At 41.8% G+C, this 15,436-nt stretch overlaps 2 protein-coding genes across 3 annotated transcripts; one reads left to right on the top strand and one right to left on the bottom strand.

The window, feature by feature from the left end:
- Positions 1-3,184: 3,184 nt before the first annotated feature.
- LOC105186826 (uncharacterized) lies at positions 3,185-7,170 on the top strand. Its single transcript, XM_011147304.3, has 3 exons — positions 3,185-3,897; positions 5,959-6,285; positions 6,767-7,170. Exons 1-3 carry the CDS (start codon positions 3,538-3,540, stop codon positions 6,977-6,979), a joined length of 900 nt encoding a protein of 299 aa, XP_011145606.2. The 5' UTR covers positions 3,185-3,537; the 3' UTR covers positions 6,980-7,170.
- LOC105186824 (nuclear pore complex protein DDB_G0274915) lies at positions 7,092-14,228 on the bottom strand. Of its 2 annotated transcripts, XM_011147302.3 has the most exons (6): positions 13,919-14,228; positions 10,854-11,735; positions 9,993-10,110; positions 8,586-8,759; positions 8,204-8,327; positions 7,092-7,825 (listed from the first exon to the last, which is right to left on the bottom strand). In XM_011147302.3, the coding sequence occupies exons 1-6, from the start codon at positions 14,007-14,009 to the stop codon at positions 7,637-7,639; spliced, it is 1,578 nt and encodes a 525-aa protein (XP_011145604.2). In that variant the 5' UTR covers positions 14,010-14,228; the 3' UTR covers positions 7,092-7,636. The 2 variants fall into 2 exon arrangements, with proteins under 2 accessions (XP_011145604.2, XP_011145605.2); XM_011147303.3 differs by lacking the exon at positions 8,586-8,759.
- Positions 14,229-15,436: the final 1,208 nt, after the last annotated feature.

Raw genomic sequence — 15,436 nt, 5'->3', positions numbered from 1 at the left:
TTACATAAATACAAATATTAATTTTTTATCAATTACCGGTCTGACTAAAAAGTATCTACTTGTCTGATTTCGATGGGAGATGTTAAGAGAAGGTGAAATAACTTTATAGAACTTTGATTGAACTCCAGAACGAGGTCGTACGTTTAGATAAATTTTTCTCCGCAAAATGATCCCTCCCACCCAGAATTAACTCAAGTCAATTAGGATATATCCTAAAGACACCCTCTGTATGCTCATTCGACACATGGCAACGTTAAGGGGAAAATTACATGCAGAAAGCCGTTTTCAAGGTTATTTTTACGAATCTTTTTAACAGAAACGGTAAGATCTATGGAATTGAAATTTTTACAGTGTATTCATTAATGTTCAAAGTATAAAACAAATTTTATTGAATCACAGGAACCGATCCAATTAGTAATTATAGATAAAAATGCAGTCATCCATTTGCGAGCTCTATGTTTGCTATCAACATAATTCCGGGTCTCTCTCTCTCTCTCTCTCTCTCTCTCTCTTTCTCTCTCACTCAGCACTCTAAAACCAAAAACTAAGAAAGATTTTTAAAATATACGTTACTATTATAGCCCATACCATTATAACCGTAAATGAAGGCAGTATATTTCCCACCTTTTCTTGATTCAATTTTGCGTTGTAAATCACATAAGTTTCAAGAACTAATCAGGGATTTGAGTTTTCCAGATAACTGAATAGTTGTTCAACATACTCCAATAAGTTTTTATATCCAATTATTCATTTGTGATTATTTATAACAAATCAAAGTTGAAAAAAATGCTTTTCTTAGGGAAAAATCGATTCCTCGGAATGTATTGAATGTAGAGGAGTCTGAAATTTTCACCAAATATTTTTCTGATGTTGTACAAAAACATATTTTTCTCAGTATATTTTTTTGCAGGTTGGATTTTTTTTTATAAACAAATATTTCTACAAAAACGGCCGAAATTTGACTTTTTTGCACTTTTTAGCTCTATCTTCCTAGTTTTTTCATTCTGTATCTCCATCTAATCCATACTATCAATATTATTTTACTCAAAAATGAATGTTTAATCTCTAGTAAGCATAAATATGCAGTTGGACATTTTCCCACAGAAATTTTTTCCAGTTCGATCGAGTTCCATCATCTGGAATCATATGTTCTTATTACGACCTGGTCATTATTTAATAATAATTGGAATTTTCATTAATTTTGTACATCATGATCGCCATATTGAGTCCGCCACTCTGAATTTTGCAAATCTGATTTTAGATTCGTAATCAGCGACCCAAAAAACGTAGGACTACCAAATATTTTAATAATTTTCTCAAGGAAAGTTAATTCAGCAGTGAAAGGGTTAAGGTCCAATCGCGCGAGTGACAGAGGCTCGCTCGGACGCGGTTTTACGACGCAGCCGCGTCGTGACAATCGTTATCGATGAATACTTCTTCGCGAGAAACAGCGCGAGTGCGAGCGCGCGCGCGCGACAGCTGTCGGAGCTCGGAGAATCGGTTACAAATTAATTGCCGGCGTGTTTTGTTTCCCCGACGGATAAAGATTCTCCGGCGTCGAGATACTCGGCTCTTAATGAGGATTCTGCGTCATTGCGCGTCGACCGTCCATCTATCGCCAGTCCGGACGATCTCGTAACGCCGATCTTACGGAGAACGTTTTACGTAACGCGATATCCTGCGGTCGCCTGACCGTCGTTGCACATCGAGCGCCGTCGTATAATTGCATCTTCGGCACAAAAGGCTTAAGTGTACTCGCGATGTTCAGCGGCACGAACGGTTAACGCCTGCTGCGGGTGAATCATTATTCCGTGAGGCACGATTCTCGGCCGGAAAGGGCGACACCGTTAGAACCGCTCTCGCCATTTCTTCGTCGCGGATTTTTTCCACATCGTCGCGCGCGACGGATAATTCTTCGTCAATGTTTCGCGCGACAAAATTTGATGACCTTTCAGGGTGGCTTTCTGCAAGTTGCCAACAGCAAATTTTAAACTTGTGCGTTTCGCTGTCTAACAGCAATAAAAAAATTAATAATCTCGTGTGTGTCAGAAGAATGAAGCAATTAACGCTTGACTGGTAGGGATTTTAGATACGAGTCATAACGAGAAAATGCGCGAGAATTTCCTACTCGTTTTGATAGCAAACATTAAGACAAAGACATAAATACAAATATTAATTTTTTATCAATTACCGGTCTGACTAAAAAGTATCTACTTGCCTGATTTCGCCTGAATTTATGTCTTTGTCTCCCGACGCTGTCGACTGGATTAATCGCCAATTAGCTGAATTAAAATTTGAAGAAAGTCGCTCTTAGTCCTACGCATCGACAGAGATTAGGCTTAATTCCTCAACAGTGCAACAATAAAAGGACTCTCTCCTTCCAAAGCAACGAACGCGAGAAGAATCGTTACAGTTTCGCATAGCCGAAGAGAATAAGGGGATCGGGCTGGCTGAATTTTAATGAATTTCAATGAGGCTCCCGCACCCTTTGTTTGCGCTGAGATTTACTCGGACGTCGGAGGCGACAGCATCCGAAATTGCCTCGGCGCTGACGTGCCGGCTGCAATGGGCCCATAACAGGGTGTATTTTAGAGCGAGCACTTCGCACATCGTAAGAGCCGCGAGATAATGTCATTCATGAGCATTCACCATACCCCTCGTGAGTCATTCACAATGAGCCATTATCACAGGAAAGCCTCGTTCGTCGCCCAAGTAAGTATACTCTGCTCTTCAGGGAGCAACAATGAGCGACGTTGTGCCTTTCCTCTTAAACACGCGTACCGAAAAGTGAACCCAGCCAACACGATTTCAGATGCAAAACATCCCCGATCCGATGTTTCACATCGGCTCGCTCGTAATTGACCTTTTGTTTTGTTCATCGGACAGGACGACAATTTAGTTGCAACGACAAGAATTTACTTGCTGGAGGTTTCCATGCGGGCGATTGTTTTCAATTACCTCTCAAGAATTCTTGTTAAATCTTGCTTGACTGAAGCAGTCGCTAAGTCAACAATCCAAATTAATTGGTCGTCATACAGTCGTAAATATGAATAATTCAATCGACGATGATGAAAATCAATTATTGATCGATGAATAGTCAGTCGTGCCAAAGTAATCGATTGAAATAATCGTATGTAAATACGATTTGCTCGATGCTAATTTCCATCAGTTTAGTCAATCGAAATTTCAATCGATTAATGCCCAACACGAGCTACGATTTTTTTCTCTCTCGTGCGCTCGCGATGCGAAGATGCGAGCGTTAATTAACGCCGTGGAATCCCTGCCTCGTGGATTCGTGATTTTATTTACACATAATCGTCTCTGGTTTAAATTGGTCGCGAGTTTACTCACGAATCTCGCGCGATACCGATCTCAGGAAGCAATTAAAACCACCGGGTCGAGTCTTTTGGAAAAGAAAAAGTATATTCCCCTTCCTCAGTCCGTCTTTGTTACGCTTTGCGAGCCGCGTGTTCGCGGAGGTCATTCCAATTTCCTTCGAAGATGATTGTTATTACTATATACACATCCGCCTTGTGAATGTTTATCCCTTCCTTGAGACGTCTCGCACGACGATGGGAGTGTTTTATGAAAAATCAGTGTCCGGTGTGTATTCGCGGGCGAACGATGAAGACGCAAACGGGGACAATTCTTGTTGCTTGTTTGGCGATCGCGGCGTTTAAAAGTCCAGCCGCCAGCGTCGAGGTTTCATCGAAAGTCGACTTAGATTCGGACGAAAATGAAGATACGTCGAGCAACATGGCCTTCGATGCAATCGAGGATCCGAACAAATCTGCATCATTATCGCGTATGTCTGAACAGCCGACAGCCGATTGGCATCGTGGGAGCGAGCTGGTAAAACCGAGGGAAACGAGGAAACGCCGGATTTATACCGCACGAGTGAGTAAAACGATCAAGACATTGAGGGGGGAAACCTGTCTGTAGGCCAAAGAATAGGCTATTTGCACGAATTTTTTTCGGAAACTAAGCGGACGATTGATTTCAAACTTGGTAGAAATAATAATATACCAAGTTTTCCAAAAGTAACGGATCCCTCCATCTCAGACTCTATGCATTATAGGGAAAAATGACCCGAACAAAAGTGTTAGGGTTTATAAAGTTCTGTTTTTTTGTGACCTCAAATTTAACCTTGTCCTCGACCTTGAAGGTCACTTAAATGTCAACTTGCGTTTTTTAAATAGGAATCCCTATTTTTTATTACACTGTGTTTTTGTACTAATTAATTTGAACAACTTTTGTCTAAAATATTTTTTTATTTGCCTAATATTTTTGGAGATATTTGAGGAAAACTTGATAACTTTTTCAATATTTAACTTACGATATCTCGCTAACTATTTGTCGGAAAAAAAAATAGTACTAGACTTTCTTGCTTTATTTAGTCTCAAGAATATATTGTTATAATAATGCCCTGATTTTTGTTAATTTGATGATTTTGAAATTTCCAAAAGTCGGTAAGTCAAGGTCAAATTTGAAGTCACAAAAAACAGAACTTTATGACTCTAAAACTTTTGTTCGGGTCATTTTTCCTTATAATACATAGATTCTGAGATAGAGGGAGGGGGTCCGTTATTTTTGGAAAACTTGGTATATCTAACTTATAAGAATGAATTTTTATAGTGTTATATAAATAATAATGTAGCAGATACACAAAAAAACGTGACGTGTTTAGGCACGCGCCGTTTCACGACTCCCATGAAATCTCGAGATACGGTAGACTGGAACAAAAACGCAAGTAAGATAATTAATCTGCGAGCTTGCCGCTATCGTCTAAACTAGGAAAATAGAAAACGAACAACTTTTTCAATAACTTTAAGGCATTTAAAAATTATATTTAAAAAATCGTCATAAAAATCGGCAGTTTTATGTTAAAAATAAATATAAAAGTTAATATTTTTGAATTTCGCTAGTTTACACGATAGAGAGACGTGTTTGGAATATATAACTACATGCCGATGTCGATCGGTTCATTAATTTGTCTCAAATCGTGGGAGCCAGTTAAAGCAAAGTTATTTTGAAAGAAATACGTTTAAAATTTCAGATACTATTTAATCATATATTTCTAGTACTCACGTAAATTTCAATCTAATCGGCAATTTCAGGTCCGTATAATAAATTTTCCTCAACTTCATAAAACTCTTTTTTACATTCCTAGAGTTCGTAGGATTGTTTCTACAGCAACATATGATGAAACTTTGATAAACTCAGTGAGCGCTTTGATTTTGACTTATGCGAATAATAGGTTGTAACTTCCGTAATTTTCTGAATTTTTCGATACGGATTTTAAAATGGATTCTTAACGATATGTATTTTCAGAAAATGTAATAAAAAAATTCAATTTTTTTGACCCTACAGACAGGTTTCCCTTCTTAATCGTCAAGTCTCGCGAGTGCGATCCAGTCAATTCTGCCTAAGAAATCGCACCGAGCTTCTCGACTGAACTGATATATTAAGATATAAGAAGCGCGTAACATCGCGCCGCTCCATCATCGGAAGATATATTTTCATTTTGCGACGCAGGATTAATGAAGACAATAGCGGCAGCGCAATTTAAGCCACACCACACAGTGTGGCTAATGAAGTTCATTCGAGCTAGGTGGGGTAGAAATTAATCAATGTCACCGCTCTCCCGCGCGAAAAACATTTTTATTGGCACGTGAGCGACAAGATTTATTATGGCGCTAACGACACCGGCACATATCAATCGATGCCAGATGATTACGCGATTTGATGGACGAGCTCGTAAAACCGGCTCGTTATGGATTTATAGAGAAGCTCGTGTGCACATCGTAAATTTTACAAGCGTAAATTCGTCGCCGTTGTTCGCAGACCGTTTTATCGAGCGCACTTCGACGGACGGGAAGTCGTTGTAGCTGTTGTTACTGAAGCAAATTAACCCAATGAAAGGCATAATTCAACGAGCCAAAATCAATCATTTTGCAGGACGCCTCGTCCAGCCAGCCAAAGGTTATCAATAACATTCAGATCGTCGTGAATGGCAACGGCAGTCTGCCGAGCGTGAATTCGTGCAAACGCGGCATATGCAACGTGTCTGTTTCGTCGAAACCCGACGGGAAAGGAAACATCGTGACCGAGGTGCATCTCAGCATCATCACGAAGGCGAAGCCGGACGTTCTAGAGGTCAACGACGTACCTGTGATCGACGGTTTTCGAGGTGCCAGCAAGGAATTGAACGAACGACCGATTGTTTATCCGACACACTCGCTCAATCTGCTGCATTCGTACTTGCATCGCGAATATATCCCACAGGTGACCAATCTGTTTGTTTTATTGTGCGATGTTAGAGATAGAGAGAGAGAGAGAGAGAGAGAGAGAGAGAGAGAGGGAGAGAGAGAGAAGGGGGAAAATAAAACAAAGAATATTATTTTTTTCTTTTTTGGTATATTTATGTAGATTTATTTTTGTTCTTTTCTACTATCATTTGCTATCATTATTGTGCAAAATTGTACGAAAGGGACAATTTTCATTAATAAATAAATGCAATAAATACATAAATAAATAAATAATTAAAGTTGAAAAAAAAATAAATAAATACATTCCGGAATATATCTAGAAAGTTCTGGAAAGCTTTCCAGGATGTCTTGAACACGTCCGAGGACGAATGGAATTATCTGAGATCGTCGATCTCATTGCGCGAGAATTAATTGAGTAATTAAAACGGCTCTTCGCAACACACCATTGTCTAGAGACAATGATTGCTAGCACTATTGCTTTTCCCTTGTCACAACAGATTCAAACGAGCTACCAGGGATACGGCGAACCGTGGTACCAACATCGACGAATTTTTCAACAACCGCCAGTGTATTGGAATTACCAGAGCTTCGGAGATCGCGGCGAGGGATTTCGGGGACACAAAACATGGTCGCGGGAGAGACCCGTGGTGGACGACAAAATTGAGCCGCCGCTCAGCAAGACCAAACCCAGCAAGGACACCACCTCGTGATCCTACGAGATCGCAGTGCTCTCGCGATGCAAACGCTGCCATGTGTAAAACGGTACGTTGTGGATCATGTTGAATTCGATTGCAATGGATAATAAAGTAAATAAAATCATTATAAAAGTAACTCACGAGTTTAATTTATGTATACAGTGTAAATATAATATACAATATAATCTTGTATAGTTTAAGCAAGATACAGTAATTAAATGCAAATAATTGGTTGCAAGAAACATTAGAAACGATCGTCCGGAATCGGCCGAGCGGAATGTAAGGCCAACGCAAGAAGAGGTTCATTTATTGAGAGACTTTTCTAAACTTCTAAACATCACGAGCGAGACCTTTTCGCTAAAAGATAGCCAGAGTCTGATTGCCGACCTAAGTGAACGTTGCATGGAAATTTACGAAAGTCAAGTGTGAATAAAACAGCACGAAAAAGAAAAATTGTGCAGCAGCTAACCCTGTTAGCTCAAAGAAACTTGAGTATTTGCGTGGTGACCCTGAGGAGATATATCTCAGCCCGAACACTAATTCGCAAAGTGCAATGTCCGAAATTCTGAATCGGAAAAAATTCTTCGTTCTCACGGTAACAGACAAATTGCGGCGAATTATGCGGTTACAGAGGTAATTACGGGCTAATTACGGACAAGAGTGTAAAGTTTATTAATCGTGCACCGTGCGATAGGTAATCTTTCCGTTGTCGTTGACGCCCGTGATGGACGACTTGTGGTTGATCTGCTTGCCATCCGGGCCGGTCCTGCTGGAGGAACTGGAACTGGAGAACACTCCGAAACTATTGCCAGATGGCGCAGGAAGGTCTTCGGCGAATCTGGACTCTAATCCAGGTACAGCCTAAGAGTCAATTCATGAAGACTGTATTAATCGAAGGACCATGTTAATTTGACCGACATTAATATCGAGGAACTGCGCCAACGTTTTTGACTAATATTAATCCGAGGACTACTATTAATATTAATCTAGAGTCAATATTAATCTGGAGACTACATGAATCGAGCTGATATTAATCCAAAAACTACACAAAGACTACATTAATATATATATGTATATATATACTAGTGATGCACATGAAGCAATCGAACTTACATCAAGTTCAACCGACACGGTACCCGAGTAATCGCTCGATCTTTATCAACCGCGTCAAGAAAGATTCCTTGAAGCTTTCGTCTGTGTGTTCAACGAAAGAAGGAAAAAAAAAAATGTGAGACTTACAGGACTGATCTGGCCCGCTTGGAAGCCACCGTTTGGACCTAAACCGATACTGGCACTTGCAACTTGCGGTGTGCCGCCATAGTTCGCGGCCTCGCTGGCCAAGCGATTGTGGAACTCCATATTACTGTGTGACACAAATGCTCCTTCATATATTCGTTTACACGAGATGCTCGGGAGAGGGCGTGCTGGCTGTGAGAGCACACGCGCGAAAACAAAGCAACTCGAGACGATTCGAGACGTTACACTTCCTCATGGGAAGCGATTTGTCATTCACAACCTACTCTCGTAATTTACTCGAACCGATGGAACCAGCGCCTTACTCAAGTGCAAACACATTACGTGATGCTTGCAAGTTCGATCGTGACTCTCTTTTCGTGATTACCTATTCCCAACACCTGGGATGAACGAGCCGCCGAACGTCGGCCCCAATGACGTCCACTGACGTCCAGTGTTGTGTACATCCCCCAAAGCGTAAGGGTAAGGGTAGTTAGGCGTATTCCACGCTCCCGTTTGACTTGGCATAGCAGAATGTTGGGAAGCCATAGAATTGAGGAATCTTCAAGTGCGCATAGGAAGAACCATCACCGAAAGAATGAGATAGCACAGAACTTTGCGACAGTCAATGGCGGATAGTGAATTTTATCTTAACCTATATACAGGAGAAAACTCTCGGGGATATAATTGAACTTTCCTGTTATGGAGACCAGACAAAAATTCAGGAAGTTGCTCAAATAGCGCAAAATATTTCAGGATCATCCCGAGTGTATCTGAAGTGTCCTGAAGATTATCTTGAAAATGTCTCGAGCACATCCACGCGGAAAAAAACTCAATTCGTGCAAGTGATTTTCCGTTAGCGGGAGAACGGATGAAAATCCGGTTGCGAGGACGGACGAATTCCTGCGGGAGATTTCTGTTCGGTCGATTGTTACTCACAAGGAACATCCGCGAGGTGTGTGTCTCCGATTTCGACAAAACTTGGTATATTTGTAGAATAGTTAAAAATAAAAATAGAGTGGCTAAAAACGAGAGATCCATATATTTTTTATTGGCAATGGCTTAGGTTTAAGGGGTGAAACTGCCCCTCAAAGTTTCATCTCCTTTATGCTATCTCAATAACGATTGCAGATAGGAAAAACTTTTTTTAACAAAAATTGTATGGTTTTTTACGCTATACAATTTTTGTTTAAAAAACTTTTTCTTACCTGCAATAATTATCAAAATAGCATAAAGGGGATGAAACTTTGTGAACAGTTTCATCCCTTAAACTTGAGCCATTGCTGATAAAAAAAATATGGATCTCTTGTTTTTAGCCACTCTACAAATATGCTAAATTTCGTTGAAATCGGAGACATACACTTCGCGGATGTTCCTTGTCAGTCGGCGTTCTGAACCGAGCCTGAGCACAACTGAATATCCAGACAAATGTTTTCAGCTACGACGACAAAGACATCGTTCGCCGTCACTTCGGAATTTCCCTTTGTTTTGCATTACGTTGCACGAATTAAGATCTCTTTTTCCCGCGCGAGATGATCTCAGAGCGATTTGCGCTATTTGGGTGATGCTCGAAGTCTTGAGGCGTAATCATCAGATGTGATCGTTAGCGATTGCATGATGTTGAGTGTTAGAGCACGTTTATGTAACGACATGTGCGAATAATGATCTCGCAAATCACACGTTAAAGAGGATTTATTACGAACAGGCTCCTCGTTCGGAAGAGCGAAGATTAAGAGAACAGGATTTCCATAGAAGACACCGAAAGAGAGAAAGAGATAGAAAGAGAAAGACTTACGCTTGATGCTGCGCCTCTATCTGCGCTTGTATCTGCTTGAACATGTCGAAAGAAGGGTCGTTGAAGGTAGGGAATTGTCCCGGGAAGAAGAATCCGGATCCTGGATTATACAACGGATCTGCGAAGAATGAGACACACGTTAAAGTACGAATAACGACACGACGTCTTGGAATCATGCAACATACACATGCGGCTACATTCGGAGCCATAAATCGTTCAGGCTCATAAGGAACGCTTATACGCGCGAGTATACCTAAATAAATATATAAATAAATGGGTGAATCGATGGAGAACCATGGCTACACTAAGCAGAGAAAGCTGCTTTGCAACTGTTGTAAAACTCATAAATCTTATTGGCGCATGCTCTTGGATTCAGCCAAATTTAAGAGCATACGCCAATTAGATTCACGAATTTTACAACGGTTATAAAGCAGCTTCTTCTGCTGAACGTAAACTATGACTCAACGCACGTATGAGTAAATAAATGAAAAATAAATGAGCATCGCACACGCGCGATCACAGAGAAGTGTCGTAAAATTATTCGCTTCGCGAGAGATAGATTGTCCCGGATTTGAAGTGACACTACATCATGCATCTCTACGTGAACCAATCGCCAGCACGGAGACTCTCTCTCTCTCTCTCTCTCTCTCTCTCTCTCTATGCCGTGTAAATTTGGAAATGTAAAAATTACGAAGTCTCCCTTCGCCACTGATCCGTGCTCCGTTCTTTCGCCAATTGTTCTTTCCGTTTTTTCACGAATACCATGAACCACAGCATGCAACTCCGAGGATTCATTCGTTATCCCCAGAGATCTCTTCAAGTCCCTCTTCGTCCTCGGACTGTCGGGCTCATGCTTCGTACCTATTCGGCTAGGATTATATCCGGTCTGATCCGGCGAGTTAGCCTGAAATCCTCCTCGACTACCGATATCCGGTGAACCCGCATTGGGGAATCCTGCCATGGGATATCCCGTTCCCGAATATCCTCCCGTGAAACTTCCAGCGCCGGCGGATGCGCCAGCGGATGCGCCAGCGGACGCGCCAGCAGACGCGAATCCTGATCCACTGTTGGCACTGGGCCACCCATAGTTCGGGCCGGAACCTGGGATAAAGTTGGTGCCAGGATAACCAAAGTAGGGATCGAAACCTGAACCAAAACCAGGGCCAAAGTAGGGGCCGAAGGCGCCTGAGCCGTAGTATGGTCCAGGAGTTGGCGCTGCATCGTCCTTAGACGATGATCCAGGTTTCTGGGGTGAGTCTTCGGATTCGGGCTCATCGAAATTCGAACGTGACGCAAGATCATTCGTCGGTTTCTTCGTCGGTTTCGTGCTCTTCGGAGTTGTGGTGCTTTCGGTGCTTTTGGAAGTGCTGGGTGTTGTTGTGGTGGTGGTGGTGGTGGTGGTTATCATGGGAGTGGAGGCAGGTGTCGTGGAGGTGGTTGTGGGGGTCGTGGTGTCTGTAGTTGTGGCGGGTGTAGTGGTCGCTTTGGTGGACGGAGTGGTTGAAGGTGATGTAGGATCCGTCGTCGAAGGATCTGTCGTCGTAGGATCGGTTGTCGTGGGGTCTGTTGTCGTAGGATCTGTTGTGGTCGAGGAGGTCGTCGTAGTCGCTGGAGTAGTGCTAGTGGATGTGGTGGGAGTCTCGCTCGAATTTGCGGTCTCACCGTTCGAATCATCGACCTCCCGCTTCGACCTGGACATGACGTATCCCGTGATCGACGGTACATCTCTGCGTACTCCTTCATCTTCGATGAGAAATGAAAACAGAAGAACGACTGTTTATATCGATTGTCGCTAACGAGGTGACTTGGATGGTTGATGATGCTCTGCTACTAGCCGAAACCAAGTCGTTAGTCTCAGCGTGTCTTGCGGCTACCGCTCGGGAGATTCCATCACCAGGAACACATATATATACGTATGACGTGTGACGAAATTATGACTGACCATAATGTGACACTAAGAGTGATGTCTCATGAAGTCAATGTTCGAATGTTGTACAATTTAGTAACACTTAACATCGAAATTATGTCATCGTCTCATGATACCAGTCTAGATACACATAATGCGGTGAGTATTCGAGTGGAAAGACCAGCCATCAGAGATCATAATATTCGACCTTGACTCCACCGTACCGATGAATAACAGTTTGCTTATGCGCTACCGATATTACGTGGTGCTGATCGCTCTGCGGTCACGTTAACCCGATAAATCACGTATTTGTGATATTTCCTCTTTGACAACATATGTTTGCGTCTGGAAACACGCGCGACAGATAAGTTGACTTCTAAGTACTACTTTTCGCCGTATTTCACTGCATTTCACCGTACCGCGTTTAAATGCATATATTAAGACAATTACAGTCTTTTCTCTCTCTCTCTCTCTCTCTCTCTCTCTCTCTTTCTCTCTGGTCTAATTATACGGTTACCGAGAGAACACCTCGGTACTCATCAGTAGACGTGAATTATTTAAATCTTACATCTTCAAGACAAACGTCATGTTACTTTTATGCACCTTGATCAAAATAGACGCCTCTTGATAGGTTAATCAATATATATATATTTGTTCATATTGTACATGATATATCATCGCGGGAATTTATCAACACAATAATCAGTCGCGTCGTGCGTGGGAGACGGCGAGGAGAAGAAGAAATGAAACGAAAGGATCTTTTCGCAGGTCAAGGTGATGAACGAAACGAGGTCACGGTTCACGAGCGCTACATTAGATTCATCTTCATTTGGTCAACGGCTATTGTGTGAAATTACGTGTGTGTATAATTATGTGTGTGTGTGTGTGGGTGGGTAGGTGTATGCGCGGACGAGCATGAAGCCGATGCGGCAGGAAGCGCATACACGATACATTAATCTTGGTTATCACGATTAATATCGCTCACGCTTCGCTTTTAGCAATCAAGGTGACTTAATGACGCGCGACGACGATTGATGACAACACACAATTCCCAGGGTCTTTCGACGCAGCTCTAGACTGCGAAGCGTTCTGGAGGAGAACGGCGGAAAATAAGAATACGCCAGAAATTTTTTAAGTTTACCGTCTGGCCAGTCGAGTGATTTCTCGACGTTCACGCGCAGGAAGGAAACGCTACGTCGGGAATCCGACGGCAAGCCTTTTTCACGACGCCGATTAAAAATCACGCGATCGTTTGCATGCGCGGCGCATTATCGAATTCGTCGTAGAATTTTGCCGAGCGCTCGCAATTATCCAGAAATTCCCACATACCGTCGGCGATTTCTATTTAAATCCGCGACGTCGGCGTTATGTAACTTAACATTGATTTAAATTCTTTTCATCGTTCGTAATGCATGATCAACTTCATGAAGTCCGTTTGGTTTCGTTCACGCGTTATCACATATACGGCCACGAAACAACAAAGATTTTTATCTGGCAAAAACGTTTGAGAATGGCAAAAAGCGAGTTTTTATATTCAACTTCAACTTGAATTCTTATCTTCATGGTATTTTCGTGCATAAATGTTAGTGCACATAAACGCTTCGGATTGCGAAAACGATATTTACGCAAAAACAAAAGAAAAATAATTCGCGCATAAGAGAACAATGTCTTCGTATGAAGGTTACCATACAACGTTGACCAATCTAAGATTTTAATTACGACAAATGATGAAATGCCGAAACACTGAAGTTCTCGCGTGTTATTCTCGCACATAAATATTAGTTTATAAATGCTCCGGATTGACATGAACGCAGGAAAGAAAAACAATAATCCGCACACAAAAGAATTCTATCTTTATGAAAAGATTACTTAAGTTACCATTTAACCGTTGACTGATGCAACATTTTAATTACGACAAATAACTGATGCCGAGACATGCAAGCCTTGAACTTACATTATCACGTTAGTAAACGACATCGAGCATGAATGAAAAAGACGGATTTCCTCGGACACTACTCACTTCTAGGGTACCTAGCGAAGCCTGCTCTGGCTTCCGCGAGAGATCCTAGGACACCGACGAGAACAAGCAGCACGAAGATCCTAATATCCATCTTTCTCTGATTGATCTTCGATCAGTCGAGGAGGAAACTCTCAACGCGCGTAGACCGGAGGATAATAAAAACGTATACTTATGTATGCTATTACTTGTTAGTTTTTCACCACTGTGCGTTTCGTGTGAGCGTGTGCGTGTATGAGCGCGTGCGCGTATAACAATCGTATGATCCTGATGTTGTCGCAGTTCACGAGGGAATGACTGACTCAGCTGGTGCCGCGATCATCTTATATAGCGTTCGCCCGTATCGGCTCTTCGTTACCTCCTGGCTGTCCTCTCCGCGATACCACGTTCGCGAAAACTCCGAGAGAAATTCTACGTCACAATGACGATAACCATTGCGCGCGTAATCACCTCCAGGATGCGTCTCCAAAAATTTGCACATGTCGGCGGGAATCTGTCGCGTCGCTGGGAATCCATCAGCCTATCACACGCGTAATCGCAATCGTTGGTACGTTTAACACCGAAACTACCAAAGCGCTCCGAATGATCGTTTTGTAATTCCCTTTAAAAATTATTGAGATTTTTTTATAACGATACTTTTCGCACTTTTAGCGAATGTCGGACGATACTGAGAAAAATGAATAAAAATTCCCTTTAAAAATTATTTAAATTTTTTTATAACGATACTTTTCGTACTTTTAACGAATGTCGGACAATACTGAAAGAAATGAATAAACATTTTTCTTCTCTTGCATTTTTTTCTTTTTTCGAAAACTCACCGTTCTCACCGCTCCGTTGGAAACAGGTGGTGTTAATCGTCGGTAGTTTCGCAAAAATTGCGAAAGAGATCAAGCGCTTATTCATTATGAATTCTTTCGCTATAATTGTATCTCGCAAATGCGTCACTAAAGGCTGATTAATTATAAAAAATAGGAGGAAAATGATCTTTGCCTTGTAATTTTATTTGCGGGAAATCACTTCGTTATCAAGTGATACGCGAGCGATTGAAATGTTTAACATTTCTTCACGTCCCGCGACCGCGCATAAACGCTTCAATTCTCCTTGTTTACTCTATCACTAGATGCCTTTCTTAATTGAATAGAATCAGACCTTGGCCGTGGTCTTGCTCGCTTGTATATCGCAGCTCCGATTCTTGTTTCGTTATTTGTAATCGGAAAGCCACACGATTTCAGCTCGGTAATCCACGCTGCGAAATGATAACCTTGCGATAACACAAGGTCATGAATAGGAAATGTGATCGTCATCGTTGTAAAAACTTTTCTCTCCTGAGTCCCTGATATGTAATGTTATATTCAATGCCGGAATGACACGACGAGAGCGTGAAGGATTCTTTCATACGGAACGAAAAGTAAGACTACCAATTACTCAATCTGCTTCATTTGCGCGAACTCTTAACGATGCTTACGTTTGCGAGAATCCAGTTGGCATTTTTATTAATTTGCGGAATTGGAGCAATAAGAA

Source organism: Harpegnathos saltator, unplaced genomic scaffold (genome assembly GCF_003227715.2).
Source record: "Harpegnathos saltator strain DR-91 unplaced genomic scaffold, Hsal_v8.6 scaffold277, whole genome shotgun sequence".
Taxonomy (NCBI): domain Eukaryota; kingdom Metazoa; phylum Arthropoda; class Insecta; order Hymenoptera; family Formicidae; genus Harpegnathos; species Harpegnathos saltator.
Note: the sequence above shows the minus strand (reverse complement) of the source record. Positions and strands in the feature narration are given on the sequence as shown.

What these genes read in the sequence shown, in the direction of transcription:
- LOC105186826 (XM_011147304.3), top strand. Translation starts at nt 3,538, where the DNA reads ATGTTTATCCCTTCCTTGAGACGTCTCGCACGACGATGGGAGTGTTTT. An exon ending in GCCGGATTTATACCGCACGA is followed by an intron (nt 3,898 to 5,958) that starts GTGAGTAAAACG and finishes ATCATTTTGCAG; the next exon opens with GACGCCTCGTCCAGCCAGCC. An exon ending in ATCGCGAATATATCCCACAG is followed by an intron (nt 6,286 to 6,766) that starts GTGACCAATCTG and finishes TTGTCACAACAG; the next exon opens with ATTCAAACGAGCTACCAGGG.
- LOC105186824 (XM_011147302.3), bottom strand. Translation starts at nt 14,009, where the DNA reads ATGGATATTAGGATCTTCGTGCTGCTTGTTCTCGTCGGTGTCCTAGGA. An exon ending in CTTCGCTAGGTACCCTAGAA is followed by an intron (nt 11,736 to 13,918) that starts GTGAGTAGTGTC and finishes TTCTCATCGAAG; the next exon opens with ATGAAGGAGTACGCAGAGAT. An exon ending in ATCCCAGGTGTTGGGAATAG is followed by an intron (nt 8,328 to 8,585) that starts GTAATCACGAAA and finishes TGTGTCACACAG; the next exon opens with TAATATGGAGTTCCACAATC.